The sequence below is a fragment of the Lepisosteus platostomus genome, chromosome 4 (genome assembly GCF_059453375.1).
Source record: "Lepisosteus platostomus isolate fLepPlt1 chromosome 4, fLepPlt1.hap1, whole genome shotgun sequence".
NCBI lineage: Eukaryota > Metazoa > Chordata > Actinopteri > Semionotiformes > Lepisosteidae > Lepisosteus > Lepisosteus platostomus.
In genome coordinates, this window is record NC_142614.1 from 70,767,332 (window position 1) to 70,788,477 (window position 21,146).

At 46.5% G+C, this 21,146-nt stretch overlaps 1 protein-coding gene and 1 long non-coding RNA gene across 3 annotated transcripts; both read right to left on the reverse strand.

The window, feature by feature from the left end:
• Positions 1–4,462: 4,462 nt before the first annotated feature.
• On the reverse strand, positions 4,463–8,854 carry LOC148673766 (uncharacterized). The gene is made up of 3 exons (XR_015936221.1): positions 8,718–8,854; positions 5,348–5,496; positions 4,463–5,108 (listed from the first exon to the last, which is right to left on the reverse strand). It is a non-coding gene; the product is annotated as an uncharacterized LOC148673766 (long non-coding RNA).
• A 3,854-nt stretch (positions 8,855–12,708) lies between these two features.
• On the reverse strand, positions 12,709–19,324 carry LOC148673767 (uncharacterized). Of its 2 annotated transcripts, XM_088630564.1 has the most exons (5): positions 18,770–19,324; positions 16,552–17,076; positions 15,762–15,905; positions 14,474–14,564; positions 12,709–14,212 (listed from the first exon to the last, which is right to left on the reverse strand). In XM_088630564.1, the coding sequence occupies exons 1-5, from the start codon at positions 18,825–18,827 to the stop codon at positions 13,999–14,001; spliced, it is 1,032 nt and encodes a 343-aa protein (XP_088486690.1). In that variant the 5' UTR covers positions 18,828–19,324; the 3' UTR covers positions 12,709–13,998. The 2 variants fall into 2 exon arrangements, with proteins under 2 accessions (XP_088486690.1, XP_088486689.1); XM_088630563.1 differs by lacking the exon at positions 18,770–19,324 and having other exon boundaries at positions 16,552–18,762.
• Between the last annotated feature and the right edge of the window lie 1,822 nt (positions 19,325–21,146).

A 21,146-nucleotide genomic window follows, 5' to 3' on the forward strand; every position in this document is an offset into this window, starting at 1 on the left:
ACTGTTTTTCTACAGCTTTGGCACCTAGAAAGGGGCTCAGAATAGAGGATTAGCCTAACTGACAGGCAGCAGGTTCAAGCCATTGCTCCAGTCGTTGCACGTTCGAGTGAGGTACTGAACCACCCAAGAGCATTTCATGCAATGTACCTGTTACCCCATGGCAGACAAGTGTGGACGTGCAAGGGGGCTTCACTGAAGAACAGGCTGGCCACAGACACAAACTTCATTTGGTGGGTAACTCACAAAGACACTTTAGGTATTTTCTTAACCTTACATAATAACGATGACACCAGAGAACCCCCAACAGCTTGAGGATTTTCAGGGACGACCCAAACCCACTTGCTTTTTAGCCGTGAGTGAACCTAATCTAAGGGCATCTGGAATGCATTGCCCAGAGTCTAACACTTTCTGTAGGAGAGCAGCTGGAAGTAGGTCACCCGTCAAGCAGGTGACGGCCTGTTATGGGCATAAAGTGAGCTACGACTCTGTAGCAGGTTTTAGTATGATGTAACATGCCACTGTCAAGTCAGCTCGTGCAGTGCTTTCCAAGGCTGCGGGCAGTTTGGATCTGGGAATGAAGTGGCAGCCGGCCATTGTGGTTTAAGCCAAACCCTATTTCAACAACTGCCAATTGCATTAACAGTAAATTAATATCAAAGGAGGAACTAAGTGTCCAAACGGCTTGTACCCAATAAGTCTTTGCTGTGTGGGATGTTTATTGAGAAGATGTTGTTTTGTAATACCATACTAGCATCAACACCCTGCATGATACCTTCCAAGTTTGAAGCTAATAGGGCAGTTTTAGAACATTTGCAAATTTTGTGGTTTCACCACACAGGTGATGCACAGTGTGGGTGTTTAATGAAATCTGCACGCTCATTAAAAATGTTAACTATTAGGTTTGGTGTCAATAGGCCAAATGTTTGTTAAACGAGAGTTATTTGCGTGAGAAGCCACATTTCTCCAAGCAATTATGAACCGCTATGGACAGAAAAAAAATCATTGCAGCAGGTTGAAATTTGCAGATCGGAAACTGATTTACTGTAGTTTCAGTTCAGCTGGTGAAGCAAGACAAAGGCCGTTTGAGCTGTGAGAAATAATGTTTGCTTTTAGTGTTACGGTGTTATCAACAATGACTAAAAAGAGATAGCAGACGGCCAACATGTTTACTCAGAAACTGCACCAACCCCATGTTTTAGTCTGTTAGTAATAAAATTACTTAAAAAAATTGGAATTAAACGGACAAAAGCTTTTGGGGAAAAAGGAGGTGGTTCAATGAACCACAAATTTCAGAGTAGTCCATGACGTGTTTCAAAGGCTGTCATAACAACTGTTCATGTCCAAACCTGAAAAGGCTTTGGTAAAATATGAAATCCGCCAAGCAGGTGCATTCAGTGCAGCCGTTCTGAAGAAGAATGTCGTGAAATTTACAGGTCTGGTCACCACGGTGATAGACAGAGGCCCCACTTCATCTGGGTAATTGTGGCACAGTGGTTAGCATTGTTGCCAAGTAGCGCTGAGGTCCTGGGTTCAATTCTTGTGAGGAGTTGGTATGTTGTCCCATGCTTGTGTCGGTTTCCCTCGGGTGCAGTAGTTTCCTCCCACAGTCCATAGACATGCTGTTACTGTGGGTTAATTGGGTTCTTGGCAAATAGGCCCTGGTGTGGGTATGTCCATGTTTGTGCCATGTGATTGACTGGCATCCTGTCCGGGGGGTACCCTGCCTTGCGCCCACTGCTTGCCAGGATAGGCTCCAGCTCCCCCATGAGCCTGTACTGGATAAAGCAGTTAGAAAAAGCGGGGATGGATGGATTCACCTTCTCAGTATTCCTGCTTCGTATGCGTTTGCTACTGTATGTTTTCCACTCTCTGAACACAAGCTAAGTTTCAAAAGCGGGATCAGAGAAAAACTCTTAAGGCCACTAGAGGCTTGTAGTACTTGAAAGCCTAATGAGAACATGTGAAAGGTTTTAAATTAGAGAGAGGTATTTGGCCCACATTGCTCAGTTCCGCCCTTTACCATACAAGTGATCTCATCTGTTTGGCTTTTTCGTGTACAAGGTGTTTGGCCTTTCAAGATAAAGGTCTTTCTTTTCAAGAGCTTAGAAAAAAAAAATCTAGGCTCATTTGGAAGAAGACAAAATCTCGTGCCCACGACTGAGACAATACCTTTACCCAAACCACATTCCCCAGAATGCTGTGGGGCGTGGGCTGCTGCCCTCGGCCACCTGACCAGGTGGGAGACAACAAGTGATGATTTAAAACTCAGGAAGCAGGGGGCTCCAAGGCTGATCTGCCATGTGGGAACAGAGGACAGATCTCCTGCAGGTGAGCTCACCAGAAGCACCGACTGCGACTGGAATGTAAACGCTTCAAGCAGGGAGCTGCGTCAGCATGTGCAGGCTGCTTAGGACCAAGCAAAGACTTATTCCCAGCTGAAGAACACACATGAAGAAGGCTCCACAGCCGAAACATCGCATTTCTTTTCTTCTCTATTTTAGGGCATGGAATACACCTTTGCTTGTTCCTTATGGAATGTAAGCATCAGGTTTTAGAGACGATTTGTGCGAGTAACAGAGAGAAACTCAGTTTTGAGAAGAGAATCAGAACAGAGGCCTTAATGAGAAAGCAGGCCCTAGCTGCCCAGAGTGTATATTGGAAGAAGCCGAGGCTAGCATAGTATACACTGCTAAGAAATGGCTAGCTGAAATCTTGATGTGTTGGATGGCTTCACCTTTGTTACCTTTCTTCTGTTCCTTGATCTTATTTTCTGAGCTAGCTTCTCAAAGAGGAGCTCAGGCTTTTGTTTTGTGTGTGCTGTTTTGTCTTCATTTCCCCTCATCATGAACAAGAGGAATGCTGTTTTCCTACCGTACGGCTGTGATTGTGTTTATTTTCCTGAGCCCATCTATTTTAAAGATCCCGTTACAGCGCCCCAGCACCTGGGTGTGTCGCCGCACGGTATTGTTTTATTGTGTATTCCTGTGTGCACTGCCCTGTTTCTTACATACAACCACCGCCACTGAAACACCTTGCATTTCATTCCACAGGGCCAGACAAGGAATGTTGCCAAATTAACACACTGTAAAAAAAGTAATAGCAGCAAGTTTAAAAGCTCTATTCTATTATCTATTCTGCAGAACAAGCCACAAATTTTAAAGGAATTTTCACAACAAGATCATTCTAGTATGAATTGAATGAGGAAAACATAATTAGGTTCATAAGTAGTTTCCTACTTGAAGTGTTTTCAGAGGGTTAGGATGCAGGAATATGTTCATTGTTCAACATTATGCCGATGCAGATCAAATAGATGCTCAATGAGGAAACCGGAGCTTTAAAAATTGTTTTGCAAAAGTTATTGTTGCTTTTCATAGTTTCCTGAAATGAAGTAGATTAATTCAATAATATCTCTCATTCAGTATAGCTCATATACAGGTAGGTACTGTGTTTCCTTGGGAATAAATACAAATCTTGTTTGGAAATCCACAGCTGGTCATTGTGCCCACAGGTGGAGGTGGTTCCGTTTATTGCATAAGACAACAATGCCACCCCTCCACTCCATTCCACTCCCCTCAAAGCACCAGCGTGACGGCTGACCAGCTCTACTGCCACTACAGAGATGGCACAGAGCCAGCAGCCTCTCACTGCAAGGTCACAAACAAGGGGTGAAACAAACAGAATGTACCACAATGCTAAATAATGAAAGCTAAATAAAAAAATGCAACAAAAAACAGGAAAGTAATACAATCACATCGGTCCCAATCCCAGCAGCCCATCCACTCTGGAGCTAGAGATAGTCTCTTCCTGTCCTATTGTTCCGGCATAACAATACGAATCGCAGAGGCCTTTGGGTGCCACATTGCCCTCACCTGTGACTAAGCATCTCTGTAGGCTTCAGGCTATCCCCTCAGGCAACTAAGACATCTGTATACTTAATACGTTCTCCATATAACCAGGTGCTGTCTGTTGGAGCTCTCTGCTATCTCTCTGGGTTCCCAGCTCCACTCGGAGACCACCAGTCTCTTAATTATTGTTCATGGTTGGAGACTCCAGAAGAAAACAAAAATCACTTCCCCTTGCTCTTCTGGGATCCCACAGTTCTCTGCAGAGACAGGGGTTTCTCTGCCCTCTTGGTTCTGTAGGGAGTCAAGTCGCCATGACGAAGCACCACCGCTGACCCATAGTGCTCGGCAGTCCCTGGAAAATCCTCGTCTGGTTGCTGGCAGTGGCTCTCCCAGGTTGGGACGTGGGAACCGCCTTGTACTGTTGCAGCTGTAGACCCGAACAAGTTTCCCAGTGGCCTTTTATTGGACTAATCACACTCGACCAATAGAAAGGCAGCTTTTGGAAGACCCTTTGGGGCCATATCTAGCTGCCATTGCCCACTAAATCAGTGGGAATCAGAGATGTTCTCCACAGCCTCATCAATACACAGTAAAGGATACAAGTTTTTTTTGCCTAAGTGGCAACTAAGACATTTGTATACTTAGCTGCCATCGTTCTGGGTCAGCCCCTCTTTGCAGTGGCTTGCCCACTGTACCAGTCTTGGTGGCGATCTCGAAGCAATGCCACCCTCTGCTTGTTCTTCACCCACAGTCAGCATCTTTTCCAAGGGGTGAGTGCCTTCCCTCCCAAAACTGCTCCATCACAGTCCTAAATGTGATGCTCCAACCTGTACAAAGACAACATCAGGACCAGGAGACTGGTTCCTTCTCCTGGCTGGAAGTCAGCTGCAGGGATTTCTCCCCGGCAAAACTAGCTGGTCTATAGGAAAAGCTTTCATTTTTGGTGGTTGGACTGGGATAGTGTCTCAACATTGTTAAAGTGTTTGTGCAGGAGGCAGCTGCCCAGTTAGAGACAAGTCACTACCAAGATGCTAGTAAGGTACAGTAGGAAGATACTGACACCAGATAGCCATCGTCCAGGAGCAACTAGCTGCTTAAAAAGAGTCCAGCAGTGTTCAAACAGAATGAGCGCAAGACCAGCTGATAAATCAAAAAGAAATGACGGTGAACAGGGCAAAATGTGGATGTAGATGTGGATGAATACCTGGCTTCCTGGGAGAATGGCAGGAAGGTTAAGTAAGCCTGAGGATCTGGACCTGTGGGCTGTAAAAGTAGCACCAATTAACATGAGCAAAGCCCATCTCAAGACCACAGATTTCTAAAGGTTGATGTCAATCACACAAACATAAAATTGTACAACTATAAGCCCGAGGTAACAGCACGGTCCCAGATTCTGATGTAAAACATGTTGTTTGAGAATGACTACAGCCTGAGTAAACCCCACCCACTAAGACAGTAAAATGTTATTTCCAGATGTTTATCCAAGGAGCCTTTCCACTGACCTTTGTAATTAGACTGGGAGAGGTGATCCTAGGAACATGACCAAGTTCATGGCCCTGGTGAAAGGGCACCTATCGTCTAAGGAAGTGACATACTCTATTACCCTCAGCTCTCCCTGGACAGATCCTGGGAAACTGGCAGCAGCCGGGGCCTGGGGAGGGATGACAGAGTTTCTCTAACAATGCCTGAAAGATGCACAAGAGATAACTAGAGGACCCAGACTCCCCGTGCACAGTGTATAACGACGGGGATCCGACAGGCAATAAGAAGTATTGATTTATGCTCCGTCTTAGGTGAGACTGCCTGTACCATGGGAAGAATAACCCAGTAGCTGAAAAGCATTTATGGCCAGTCAAAAAAACTGTCAAAGCTTCTCTGTCTTACTTACTGGCTTGGTTTGCTCCTGTCACAAACCATGTTGGACTCTCCAGGATGCAGGACGACTGGGGGAAGAATGCACAGGGCCAAGCACTGGTCTCGGACTCTGCAAGCTGACTTGTTTAAGCCTGTGGTGTACAGGCAGGAGCACAGCATGCGACTGCTGATGCCAAATGTTCCAAGAGCACGTGTGGGGATTGTAATGCGGTACATCAGTGGGAGGAGAAGGGCTTCCCTTTAGAAGAAGCCATTCTGCCACAATCTGGTAGACCTTTATATTTCAGCAGTGGTGGCAGCTGCTGTGTTTGTAGATCTTTTGCAGCTGTCATTTTCTGTAAGATGTGCAACACTTTCAAAGGGAGAGGACAGCAAACCCTAAATCTGGCTAAGGTGTACCAGGCTTTTATAGAACTGATAAAACCTCTGATACTCAGCTCTTTTGCCAGCAGAGAGGGTATTCAAACCAAAGACCAGCCCCCTCTCCCAGCCGAAAGTGAGCTGCAGGTACTTCCTCTTGGAAGAGACCCATTAGGCGGCTGAGTTGTGTTTAGGCCTTTAATTAAATTGTACTCTTGTGCTTTTGTTTATTTACACAGACCTCACTCGGGAAACTGAAGTATTATCTCACATCCTTTCTAAGGATGGCTTCTTCTAGTTTGTTTATTGGATGCAATTGTCTGCAGCACTCGATGACAGATGAGCTGACATGAGTATATGGTAAAACCTTCCCCATTGTTAACGTTTTTTATTAGACTGCTAAGGCAGAATTGGCATCTGTTGCAGCTGACATTGTAACAGTGCTTTTTGTCTTGCATAGCTGTGCTGCCGAGACTGAACAGACAGTAGGGGTGTGCTTTTGGAACAGGATCAGAAGAGGACAGATCATTTGCCACAGGGCACATCCAGAGTGACACAGAGTGACAGTGAACAATAATGCTCCATAGCTTTGTATGTAAATGTTTTATGATTTGTCTTTGTTGTAAATGTCTGTAATATGTCTGTAGGTTTTATTTTATTGTTTTGATTCATGTTAATCTTTTTTTTTAATTTGCTTTGGCAACACTGATCGTACTCATCGGTCATGCCAATAAAGCATCTTGAATTGAACTGAATTGAAATTGACGGAGGCCCAGAGGGTAATTCCAGGGATGCCTTATCTGGCCAAACACCCTGAGACTAGATGTGTCTGAGTGTATGTTAACTGCAGTCATTTGATGGCCTAAATTCACTTCAACAATTAGAAATTGTATCAGTACAATAGAAGTAAATACAGAGTGAGTTATACAGCTGCTAGTAATCCATCCATCAGAGCCATCAGCAATTTACAGACAGAGATTCAATGAATACAAGGTAACAGCATTATTAGCACACTAATAAAATGTGGTAATTAAGCCACTACAACAGTTGGTGTAGAAGAGACAGACAGACAGTCAGTATTGCCCCCATTGACAGCGGCCTGGTCTGGGTGCTGGAATTCCAGGGCATCCTGGTTATCTCAGGAAAAGCTCTATGGACCTTGATCACTTCCTGGATTTAGTTTTAAGGCTTGATAAAGATGAATATCCTCATCTTTGTGAACGATCAAACTTTTGCTCTCTGGTGTAAAAGAAGATCTGCATTGTACCCTGTGAAGTCATAGCATACAATGTGCTCTAACTAAATGTTGTTATCGCCTTTACATATCTTTTTATTTCAATATTGACAGTTATAATCAATTTTTAGTTTTTGATTTAAAGCAAAGAAGTCTGGATGTGTTGCATTGTGGCGTAGTGGAAACGCTTTCCAAAATGCTTTTAGAAAATCTTTTTAACTGCTTTCATTGCACACATTGCTAAGCCCTTCAGCTCTTTCCCTGCCACAGGGCAAAGCTATTCTGACTTCGGCCAATGTGACTGCAGGTCAGGGTTTGTCGCGTGTTTATGAGGACATGTTCTCTTCAGGAAAGCCTGTAAATACGCTGTATCTTATTATTATACATGTTAATGGGCAGAGCTGGAGAACACATTGTGGTTTCGTGGGACTACTCTATTACTCTACTGTATGTAGATTTGTCCCCACATTGACGATTATTCAAATCAAATCGACCATATTGATAATAATTCTAATAAGGAGACAGGTTTCAGAAATAATGTGTAATTAAGAGAAATCCGAAAAAAAAACAGCCTGGGATATTCCCCGACATGCTGGGGATTAAAGTGCATGCAGATGACTTGACCTTAATCAGTAAATTATTTTCTTTTTTTTCCAAAATGTTATTGAACAACAAATTACAGAACCGAAGGCGAAAAGGTATCCAAAAAGTTAAGTGAACCCCCAAAAGATCACATAACACCACACCGCCAGAGGGAATTACAAATCGGAACATCAAAAACTGAGATTTGTCTCTTTTTTCCGTTTGTGAATATGATATCTACCCGTTAACCAGCGCGTTTTGGAGGAAGGCCTGTTAAACTCTGTATCAACGCTCAGCGCTAACGTGTAATGTGTTGCCATCTAGTGGAAGAATGTGAAAATGACACAAAAATGAATACATTCGGTGAAGGGAAAACATTCCACTCCCCGGCCCACTAACTTCAAAACGACGCTAAAGACATATTCCAAAAGGAAGACTACAAACTCTAATTAAGAAAATCTAGATTTGAAAAACTATATATATAAAAAAATATTCCTTAGTGACATTGTCCTTGCTTCCAGGTTGACCAATGCTGCACAAACACAATCGGCCATAATTACATATTGTAGCGCTCCGGGGTTCACGCGGGTACGCGCCCTCGCCTCTGCCGCCTCAAGTCGGCCCCCACACCATCAGGGACTCGAACCCGGGCCTCCGGCGTCACCCAACAAGGACCCAGCCAGTCGAGCGAAAGGGAGATCTCCCGTCAGCCCAGCGGCTGCGGTCCCTGCTATTCACAGGGAAGGGCGGTGACGCCACCGCGCTGGTAAGCCGGCTCGCACAACCTGCAATGGTGGCCGTATGCGTTACAATATTACTACCTGATGTGAAACAGCTAGCTGTATAGTTCTCACGTTTTGCCTCGCAGCTACCCGCCGCGCAACGTCGCGCCGGAGCGAGTTCCTGATCCGCTCTCATTTCAGCCACTCGCTTTTCAACACGTCACACGCAGCCCCGCCCCCCGCCGGAGGTCTCGGTGCCAGTTGCAGGGGAGGCGTGTCCGTCACAGGCGGTACCGCGGGAGCCGCTGTGTCGCGAGAGCCTGCCCCACAGTGGGCGTCGCCCAGCGATCCCGGTCACAGTCGGCTAGTGACGCGCAATCGCTACATTACCTTTGCTAACTGCCCTGTCTCTCTCACGCCTGAAGAAGGCTCCACGGCCGAAACGTTGTGTTTTTCTTTCTTCTCTTTTCAGCAGGGAATAAACCTATTACTTGGATCTTTAAGAGCTGTATTTTCTAAATGATTATGAAATCCCAAACCTGTGACTACAAACAAAATGTTTGTAGTCATCACGTAAAATGATGTGCCGCCATCACGTAAAATCACATCTCAAAACTGATTAGCTACCCCCTTCCCTCCTCTTTACCCTCTTCAGAACTTTAATTCTGCAATTTAACGTTAGCAAGCTTTTCAAAATGGCGGAACCAAAGAAACAAAAAATTGACAGTGAATGCAGGAGATTCCAGCCATGCTGGCAAAATTAATACTTTTTCACCAAGTGTGTGTAATTTGCCAAGAATCAGTTGCTGTGATGAAGGAATTTAATGTAAAGAGACATTATGAAACGAAACACCTATTAGGGTAGTCCCCTAAATTAAAAGGCAATTTGGTTATTGGAATGCACTCATATCTGGTATTATATCTCTAATATTTATTTTATTATTAGAGGTACAGCAGTCTGTGGCCTGCTGCTCCATATTTTGTTTCTCCATCTGGCCCCCAATAAAAAAAGGTTTGGACACCCCTGGAACAATGCGACTTCTTACATCAAGTAAGGCTTAATTATCTAACAGGGGTGGGATGGAATGAACACCAGCAAATGTGTGGATCACCAAGACCAGCAGTGGGAACCGATGATTTTAGGTTTGTTCTGTAGGGTCAACAGGTCATTGGATGGTGCTGTTCACTGCATTTTGCAACATCTACAGTCTTCAGGCACTATGTAAAAATGATTTCAGTGCAATCCCGTGTTTAATAGTGTCATTCAAGAACTCCTTTACAATAAATTGTTACTGTTGAATTTCCATCTGCCAGTGGATTTACTGTGACCTTTATCTGTCAGACTGGTAGGATGTGTGCTTTGCCCATTACCCTATTCCTTGTACACCAATGACTGCACCTCCAGCGACTCCACCATCAGACGAATTACATTTGCAGATGACATCACCCATGTAGGTCACTAATGATGATGAGACCCTGTACAGGAGGGAGGTTGGTTGGTATCATGGTGTGTTAAGAACTTAAGTTCTCCAGAACCTCTCTCCCTGGAAATCAGTGCTGTGGCTGTGAGTATGGTGGAGTCCTTTAGGTTTTTGGGAATTATGATCTCTGATACAATTAAATTGGACATGAATTTCACCAGTGTCACGAAGAAAGCAGAGCAGAGAATGTACTTTCTGTGACAACCGACAAATTTTGGTGTCTCTCGACCAATTCTGTTACAGTTCTGTGGACCCATTATTGAGAGCATTCTGACTCTCTAGAACTAGTTTTGCAATGTGTCTTCCTGCTTCGAAGGCAAACTGCAGTGTGTTACTCGCTCTGTGATCACTGGCTGTCATCTGCCCTCCATTGACCATTTGTTCAATTCCTGAGCAAAAAAGCAGGCATGAAAGATTGAAGCCTCCTCCCACCCACATTACCATGTCTTTCATAAATGTCCCTCAGGAAGACAGTAAGGGACCATTAAAGCCAGAATTACATTACTTGACCGGTTTCTATCCTAGGGCTGTTTTTTTTGTTTAACCAGAATTCCTAGTTATATATGCTCTGACTTAATGAAGTCCATTGTCTTGTTTGTGTGGTATACTGTATGTAGAATGTTTTTGCAACACCAAGTACACCTGAGTAAATTCTTTGTACATGAAATATACTTGGCAAATGAGGGTGATCCTGATTCTGGGTCTGATTCTGAAAAAATCATTGGATCATCTCGTCAACATAGAGCTGAAACGTAGGGCTACGATTCTCTTGAGTACACAGAAAAGGGATGAAGGAATAAGAACTCAGAAAATAGAAAGGTATTGGATTTCCAATACCGATTTTACAAAAAAAAAGTAATAGAAATTTGTACGTCAGTTGCGAGAAGCAATATCCTTTATCTCAAACTTCAGAAGAATATTGAGAAGTAGGAAACAACAGAACAGGAGGTCAAACCACTCCCTGTGTGTTTTCTTTCACAGAGAAAGCACCTCGTTGAATAACCTCAGTGTAATTATTAAGATTTGGCTGACGCTTTTATTCAAAGCAACTCACATCCAGCACGTACCCATCCGCACAGCCAAGCGTTTGTACGCTCTGAGTGCAGTACCTCGCTCAAGGGCACAACGGTGGCACCCCACCCAGGATTTCAACCTCCATTCTTCTAGTGACAGGTCCCAACATCCAGCCTCTCCGGCCTCGCAGCCTGAAGAACAGCCGTCAGGAGCACGTCAGGACAAGATCCTCAATTCCACCGCCATCCGCCGCCTGAACCTTCGAGGCAACAGGAGGGTCAGAAAGCGCCAGAAATGAAGAGTTACCGACCGGCATCTGAGTTGATCATTAGACATTCTCGGAAAGCCTCTGCACTGCCAGCACTCTGACGCCTGAGCTGACCCCACCCTTTCCAGAAAATTAAACAGAATAATGGATATTAATTAAAAACAAGCTACATTACCTCATGAATCCACGGCTTTCTACAACAATGGAGACATTGACAGCAGATGCTGTTGTTATACTAAGGATTTGGCCCAATATTCGCAGAGGTTTAACAAAGAGAACGTCAACAGGGCTTGTAGAAGAATATTTTTAGACTGGTCCGTTTAATCTCTTCTGCATGCCCCCATACCTCTGTCCTAGCAGCAAAACCATGTACCCACGTTCACCCCCTCACCACTCAGAAGCTCGACAATTCCACGCCAGAGACAGAAAAGCTTGTATGAAAAACAGGTCTGATTTACTGTATGCTGCTTTCTGATCTTGCCGGAAGAAAATAGTTGAACCAGTAATTGTACACGAGCACAGGAACAGAGAGGTCGTTCTGCATCGGTACATAAAGCCAGTTGTCACACTGTCTAATGCCAAGGTACCGCTGATGCAACAGGCACCGGGCATCAGAGAGCAACACTGGGTTCGCCAGCGGGCGGGGAAGGGTGGCAAAGGGTCAGCAAGAAGAAAGTACATTTAATTATTGTAGAAGCAGTGGGAAAAAGTGATAATTATTGTGCAACATCAGTGTGGCAAACATTCTTAGAAGAAGGGAACATCCCAGAGCTGTGCCTTGAGAACAGTTTGAGAGGGAATGGGTGGGGAACCATCCCTGTGAAAAGGTAAGGGAGGAACTCATGCAGGAGAGATTTTGTGAGCTCTCAGTGGGATTTGGCAATCACTCTGGGGTTCCACCCCTGCTCTTAAAACTAGTGCCTGGAGATCTCAGGGCCTGAGTCCCACCTCTGTGGGAAAACTGTCAATGCCTAGACAGATACTCTCAACAGGCATGCCCTGAGACACCTCCAGTGCACTGGGGCACCCCACACTGTGAGCCAGCCAGACAGATCAAGACAGATTCGAAGATTGCAGCACAATTGGTCTTATTGAAACTGAATCATCATAATTGTAAGCAAACAGTAGTGTGAAAGATTAGTCCTAGTAATGTTAACTGTATTAGCTGTGGCGTTATTATAGCATGAGTAGTTGCATATAAAAACAAACAGGAAATCCATCTCTCCAACTCCTGCACTATCCAAAATTCCCCCTACTGAACCTGCAGGCTCTGATTCTCAGCAGCTCTCTCTTCCTCACCGTCGCATAAATCACTGACACAGAGCAGTCCAGAGTCAAGCCTGTCCTTTATTGAAACATTAGGTCACAGTTTTCAAGTGTACAGATCCTTGCGTTAATTGTTGGCTATGTCATTTAACAATCTGATACACCCTCACAGCCTTTACAACAGAAACTGAGAATCACCAGTTAGACAAATACAGCAAATAGTGAACCCTCATAAACAACAAGGGCTTTCTTGCAGCTACTGTACATAGAATAGCACAATCGGCCCAAAAGAATTACAATGCCTTACAAAACATCTGTGAAGGCAAAGGTTCTATAAATCAACCCTCTAAATACACTATGATGTTATGCTAGAATGTATAAAAATGCCAGTAAGGGCACCAGCTATGGTCATTTTGTGCAGATGTTTAGTATTTTCTAGAATTAAAATAGTAGTGTTCAAATCATTTTAAAACTGAAAAAAAACATTACATTTTCAACCACTTTCAAGTTCATAAGGTCAGACATTCGGTGGCATTCCGTTTAATACACAAAAGAAGGATATAAGAATGTAATTAATATTTTTCAAATTATTAAACATTTTTTGGAAAAAAACAAACTGGTATTACAAAGTGCTGTAAATGTTTCCCTATCTTAAAATTAAGAAATAAAAAATAACTGATCAACAAATGATGTGCGATCTTGACAACAATTTCTAAAAGGGGATGTTTTATTAATAAAGAGTTTCCTTCTGTACTGGGTAAAACCTGTACACCTCGCAGCTCTGTTAAAAGGTACTCCTGTCCAGCTCTCTTTTCCCCATTTACCCTCAGCAACAGACCAAGAACATGCTGGATCTACAACACACAAACGCAATGTGACACAGCTTTCTCACACCCACGCACACTGGGGTACATGACCGACTGATTTAAATCTGAGCGACTGAGCGCCCATCGCTCTGCCCTGACTGAGCCCACTGCTGGCCCACAACCCCCTCCTTGGCCCGAGATGGGTTCCCGAAGTCACGGTCACAGTTCAAGGGAAGGAAATATTGTCCCCTTGGTTCGAATAAGCTAACGGTTGGCTAGTAAGAGTCTGAGCAAAATATTGGAGACGCTCCTCAAACTGCATTTCCTCATAGCGGAAATACAAACACTAAGATTCTGAATTTTGAAATATGGGAGGAAAAAAAAGGGGGAGAGGTTATCCTGGAACACACTAAATTATAAAAGATTGATTTCTTTATAATGAACCGTTGATGAATAATTCAGAATCCTCATCACCCTCCAGGCACAATCCATACATACAGATCCGGCAATGTTCACATGAGCGCACACACGCCGACGCGCCCCCGTCAGTCTATCAGGTAGCTGCCGTTGTCGAAGAGAGGGGTGACCGTCCCGTCCTTCCACTCGATGAGGATCTCCCCGCGCCGCAGGGAGGGGGAGCGGGAGGGCTGGGGGGGGCGCTGGGTGAGGGGCGCCCTCTCGTCCGGCACCCCACGGGCCGCCTGGCCGCTCGCGTCCCCCCGGCTGTAGGACTTCAACACACACACGATCTTCTTCTTCCTGAGGGGCACACAGCAGCATGAAAAACACATGGACCACGGCCGCTGTCTGTGACACATGTGCAGCACGTCAGGGAGCAAGGTTCTGGCTGTGGCTGTGTTATAAAGCAATTTTAAATTGCCCACATTAGTCCCCTTATTCACGTGTATTACAGGAAACAGAGCTCCCAGTCAAACTGACAACATCTCTTACCTGTAATAGAAGATAAAAGACAGGCCGTGCACGAGGCACTAAAGACTGAGACTCTGACCGGAACCTCACCTGTTGTAGTGGACATTGAGGATGAGGATGGTCAAGCCCAGAAGCAGAGCCAGGGAGCACAGGACCAGCATGGCGATCTTCCAGCTCACCCCTGAAAACAGCACACAGGGTCGGTGGAAGAGGACGGCGGCCCCAGGTCAGCTCTCAGCACCAGAACACACTGCACACCCCGTGCACACACGTCCTGAAGACTCTAGGGGTGGGAGCTGACCCAGGGGATAACATCCTGGTGGGGATGGCGAGGGCTCCATCAGCCTCTTGTTCTTTATCATTGGAGCTGCCCCTCTTTGCCATTTTCATGTTACTGTCATAAACAGAGCCTATCCTAGCAGGCAGAGGACGGAAGGCAGGATACACCCTGGTTTGGTTGCCGGTCCATTACAGGGCTATACACAATCACAGACATGCCCACACTCATAGCAGGGCCAACTTTACAGATGCCGATAGATCTACCAGTAGAGTAAACAGTAAACATGGGGAGGACATACAGTAAAACCAATGAAAATAGCACCCCAACCCAGGGCCAGCTCTGTGCGACAGCAATGCTAACCACAGCACCACAGCGCCACCCACCAAACAGTATTGTACTCGGAAAGTGCTAGTTTTCAGGTTCAATAACGATCAGTTTAGTATTCATTCTACAGAATGTATCAGAAAGGACAAAGGCAGGAGTTTCTCCCACTTAACTAAATAAAGTAATGCAATGGTTTAACAAGAATTAGGATTAACAACATGCTCATCCAGAATGCTGTTAAAACTTGTCAGCGCTTTGTCAGTTTGAGCACAAAAGCAAACTTTAAAAGGAGCTTTAGGTTGCAGTAATTTCTGCTTCTTTTTGACGGCAATTCAAGTCTTTCCTTTTAAAGGACCTCATGCTGACAAGCTTTTAAAAAATATATTAAAAAATGTATATACAGAACATCTGTCCGTTTCCACATCTGCAGGATCTATTCTTCTGTTTAGATTTGCTGATGCTTTTTATGGACAATGGCATTACAATCCTCCTGGGTTTCAGCTCAGCCTCCCCCATCCTTGTGCTAGACTGCAATCACATGGACAGGCCTGGAAAGGACAGACTCCGGAAAGAGCGTTCAAGAACAACTAAGATCAGCTCCAGACCAGTGGTGAGGGAGCCCAGTTGAAACTATTGCATCCATCAACTTCATTAAAAAATAAAGAGTCATCCAGCTCCATAAGCACAAGGAGTACAAGTCTAGAGTATCAGCAAGTGCATGATGCGATGAAGATCTCCTAATGCTGGGCCAGAGCGTCGCTGTCCAGCACTCACCGTAGTCCACACTAATGAAGGCTACAGAGGGCTCCGCCGGGGGAACGCTGGTGTCAGGCAGAGGCGTGAGCTCATTCTTCCAGGCTGCAGCAGTGGGGGCTGACAGTGCAAAGTCATCTCCCACTGGGGCACCCAAGTCAACCTCTGGAAACACAAGAATTTCCATTCAATATGAGACAGTCCTGTCACACACTCTTGTAAAAGAGAAACTGAATAAGTCCACTTCATGTTACACTTCATGTTACACTTTGTTCACTGTTCCCAGTGTGTGCAATTGTAGTCTGTATGTGTAGCCCTGCCACTTTGTCACCAGCTACGACATTCATTAATTACTGAACTTCATCTGCACCAGTGAGGTCACTCAAGACCCGTCTCTCTGTCTCCAGTTCTCCTTGGTAACGTAATTAAACCGAGGTATGACAGTTTTCCTATGGAGTTCACGATTTAAAGATGCCATCAAATCAAGGTAGCGTCACAATGAACAATGAACTCATCTAGGACTTTAAAAAGAAGAGACGGGATTCTGAGGTTCTTGACTTCAGACCTGAAAACAACAGTTATGGCGTCTAAGAGACAAACAGCACTATTAATACGGTCCTGATATGTTATGCCCATCAGGACTCTGCGGAGTCAGATGATGTGATGCGCTCTAAAAAGCAGATGAGACACTAGAAGCACACAGGCGTGGTGTCACTACAGAAACAGGCGCGAGTTCTACAGGAGCTTCGACGCCTGGCATGGCTTTGCTGCTATGATGCGTCTCCAGCTGCAGCGGGGTGACGGCTCTTACTCTCTGAGGAGACTGTGCTGCCAGACAGGGGCGTGCTGTAGGCGGGTGGTGCTTCCAGGCGCTGAGCGGTGGTTGTCATGGCCGCCGTGCTGTCATGGCGATGCTGGGAGGGGGCCTGGGGAGCCCCGGCGCAGATGCTCTGGTTGCCCAGAGTCCTCCACTTGCTGTTGGGGCCGCGGTCTCTGGAGAGGAAGACCTTGGCGGAGCCCAGCCGAGCGCTGAGGTGCAGCGCCTTGCCCTGCAGGGTCAGGTGGCCCTTCCTGGAGCAGCCCCAGGCCTGTCCCTCCCCGTCTGCGGCCCGGCAGGGCTGCAGGCGCACTGGCTCGTGCTCCCGGAGCCGCGGGGCGCTCAGGCACTCCCCAGTCCGTAGGCTGGTCAGCATCTGGGTGTCTGGGTGCCAGCGCCACAGCTGGAGCTCTGACCCGGGCGCGCAGTCCTCCAGAGACACCCTGCCCCTGCCCTTGGCCGCCCACATCTGCACACACCTCCCCAGCTGCGCATTCCTGATGCTAAACCCCACAGCCTCTGCCAGCGAGAGTGAACACGAGGAAGAGTTACCCTCTGGCGGGAGCCTCTCTGCCGATTGCTCTGGGTGGCTATGAGAATGAAGTGCCGGATCTGTCACGATCGTCATCCCTCCTCTAGAGGGCGCTCCTACCCTTTCCTATTTAAGTTCCGATATTGCGTGCGCCTGCCCCCTGTTTGCTGGTTGTTATTTAAGTGTGGCGTTTCCGTAGCTCTCGACTCTGCGTTGGAAGATGGACGCTACAAGGCTTGCCTGTTCCCCGGGCTCATGCGTAGCCCAAGGGTGGGTCTTATTCCCCGGCCTCCTGACCGTCTGGGTCCGGGGCTCGGAGCACCCGGCTCCGATGTGATTTTACTTTGTTGTTCCTGATTCCTCGTCCTCGTTCCCCGTTCCTGTGTCTGTTTGGATGGATCACCCGGCAGTGGACTTTTGGACTGCTGCCTGGTTTCCCCTTCCGGATTGTTTTGGACTTGTTTGCCCCGCGCCAGGCCTCACCGAGCACCGGAGCACAGCCATCACGCCCCCCCGTCAGTCATCCCATCCTGATCCCGTCGTGTTTCCCTGTCGCCCTTCTCCGGTCTCTTCCGGATTTTACCCTCTGCATAGGGTCCTAAAGATGCACTACACTACACGGGAGTCAGGACCGGCTCCCGTTACAGGACCGTCTATTTCAAAGACCACGCCAGCCCCTAAAGGAACAGCTACACAACCGTGAGCTACACAAAGAGTTCTGTCAATTCCGGGCAGGGGCCTGCCTCAGCATGCGCAGGCTGCAGTGGAACAGCTAGAGGTTCAGTCCGTGCTGAAAGGAAAAGGAACACCCCCTTTCAGCTGTGGAGCCTTCTGCAGGTGTGCGTTGACACCTGAAGAAGGCTCGGGCAGCGGAACGCCTTTCTTTTCCTTTCAGTAAAGGACTAAACCTTGACCTGTTCTGTAACGGGGCCTCATTGGAACTGGAGTGTTGTGCGATGTGAGTTCTCTCCATCATCCGATAGCAGCCTGTTCCTGGTTAAGGATTGATGCAGCCTGGAGCACAGAATACAGGGCAGGACTGTCTGCAAGTCAGAACGGCAGGCCATCACCAGGCGCACTCATAAACACCAATTAACATGGCCAGGGGAGCGCTCGCGAATAGCCCACGTCCACAGGAGAGCACGACAGCTTCACGCAGTCTCCAGTCCAGCGCCAGCGCCAACCCACACCTGACTGCCCTGCCCTGAATCCGGCTCCCCAAGGCGCTTGGAAGTGCGGCAGGTTTTGTAGTTTACCGAATCCTGATTTGATTGATCAAAACTAATTAAAATGACGACAGGGAGGGGAATGCTCTCTGCTGCTCACGGTCTCCTCCATCTTCTTTTTGCTGACTTTTACAAAGTACGACCCTGCCATGTCGATGTGCTGTGCGTGTAGCATTGTACAGTACCTGCCCGCAAACTCGAATAACCTTCAGCGTAGCTTTCTTCGGCACAAACAGTAAACATATACCAAAATATCAGCTGATTAATTAAGAAGCCTAAATACAAAGGCTTTAAAATAAACCCCTCAAAAATGTTTTAGACTCCTTAAAATCCAACAGTATCCTCTGTACGGGAGTTTTTTAAAAACGCTTGTAACGCTCTCGCGGAAAACACGCCGTTTCTTTACGCGGAAACAGGTATGGTTTGGTTAAAACAGTAAAAAAAAAAATCTCACCTGCAACAGCGAGAATGTGCAGCAGGAAAGCGGCGACCAGCAGCGCTTGCTTCTCCATGACTCCAGAACCCGTCTCCCTTAACAACGGGGAAGGAATTTGGAGTGCGCTGGCCCGGGAGAAATCCAGTCACAGCCCTACTTACCACCCCGGACTCGGCCCGACAGGAACTCGAGCAACAGTGAAAGTGCCCCGTTTTTTACTTTAAAATCTACGCAAAGTGCTTAATGTAATTCCAGTACACGTTTTTCCCCTTTTAAAATAAACAAAGTCTTAACTCATTACACTCCTGCGTGTGAGTTGAAACTTAACATTTGTTTCCTATTTTTCCTCTCCGTCCCAGATATTTACAGTATGAATCGTTTGTCTCTCATCAGGGCCCAAGACACATTTCAAAGGCGTCTGGGGACAAACGGGTGGCGCCTTGAGAGATCAGCGGTGTCTCTGCGCGCAGAGGAGTGGGACCGGGGTTACATGACTGTGCGGAGGACAGAGTCGTTGTGGGGAGAATACTAATGACGAACAGACATGGCAACTTTCCTGAAGGGATGAGAGCAGCGACTAACCCTGTGACTGACTTCTCGGTGCAGTGTTTAGCATTGAAGCCGTACCAGTTCCACAATGCTGAATTTGACGCTTAACTAACATCGAATAAATTAGACTGATAAATCCACTGACAAATATGTGCTGCCTCTACAGATCCTTTATTTCCAAGGGGGAAAAAAAAGACCAAATAATGGAAAAGTCCAAGTCAGCAACATTTCTAGAGTATTACACTGCGAAGAGCCCAAATAAACGAGTATCCCTCAGACGCCAAGAAATTATGGAAGCCCGTTTCCGCCAGGGAGTGAAAAAACAAACGCGCTATGGTATCTCAGAATTGCACTTAGTAACTCAGAATTCCGAATTTATCTCGCAATTGCGACTTTTTATCTCACATTTGCGACTTCGAAATAGCCCACATTTCATTGTCTGTCCTTTTGTTATTGTAACGGATCGGGGTTCTAGGGCTTGTGCCCTCGCCACTCCCACCCTACTGATGCTACTCTGCGGTGCCTTGGCTGAGACCACATTAAAAGCCTCGTTTCCTCCGGTGTTTTTACTTCAAAAGTGATGTGTTTTTTGTTCCTCGACAAAGGGAAGGGAGGTTCTCGGAGCCCCCCCACCAGTTCGGGCAGTTCTTCACAAGAGAAACGCAACCACACAATCGCAGGAAGAGAAATGGGGTGCAATGATACACAAGTTCTTGGCCGGTTCTCATGCCTTCTGGGGTGCCATTATACACTACAATCTGTGCAAAGCCTCACCCCCTTCCCGATCGCGCTTCACACACAACACAACACAGGAGCAGCGAATGTGATCTTCTGCCCTGTCCAAAACCAGTATCACTCTGCTTCGGCTTGAGAATTCCAGCACGCTCTTGCTGTATTGTGTACAGCAAAGTGAGCTGTGTGTGGGTGGAGGGATCAGTTTTCTGAGAGGGATATCACCCGGCAAAACCGCAGATCCTGCCTTGAGCGAGCTGAACACGCTTCACACCAGGTGCGGGTCTGGTGTCTTACTCGTCTGGAAGTACACTCCAGAAAGCAACGGGGCGCACAAACTGCGCTCCATCTCGTCCACGAAAAGTACCTGGAGCGGTTTTTGTTAACACTTAATGTTTCCGGGTGTCACGCAGTTTGCTGTCAATTCTTTCTTGAGGACGAAGGTCACGTGTCACTACGTTTATTTCAAGAAACAGCTGAATGAGAGCCTCGCATCAGTTCCTACTGTATCTAACAGTCTGGATGGGTCGAGTGGCTTCCTCTTGTTAGTACCTGTTCTTATGTTCTCCTGTGCCAGTCCCTTTGAGAATTGTAAATACTGCCGCCTTATCTGTCCCACGCAACATGTCTGTGGTGTATTTATTTATTAACAAATCACTGGACAGCTGCCTTGCCAGGCAACTCAATCAAATGAATTCACTGTGGCTTCTGAGGGCTGCACACTTCAGTATTAGAATAAAACGTGCATTGTCCAGGTGTAGACAGTACAGGCTCGGGCTACATCATCAGCTGACCGTGACTGGGATGCCTGGTGAAAACTAGTGAAACTTGAGCTGGGTAGGCTGAGTCTGCCAGGGAGCCCCCAGAGTGGTGTTCAGCGCTGTGCCACACGGTGTGTCGGGCATCTGTGAGCTTCCAGCAGTATCAGAGAGTGGCATCACTCTTCCACCTGCTGCCGAGTCCACTGGAAATGCTGTGGAAGATCTGCAGATTCTAAAAGAAAGGGCTGTGGAAATCTCTTCAGCTCTAGATCAGCAGAAACAGAAACTGCACTTCCGTGTGTACAACAGCTGGATTAATAGCAAGGTCCATTAACCAGTTCATTCAGACTTTT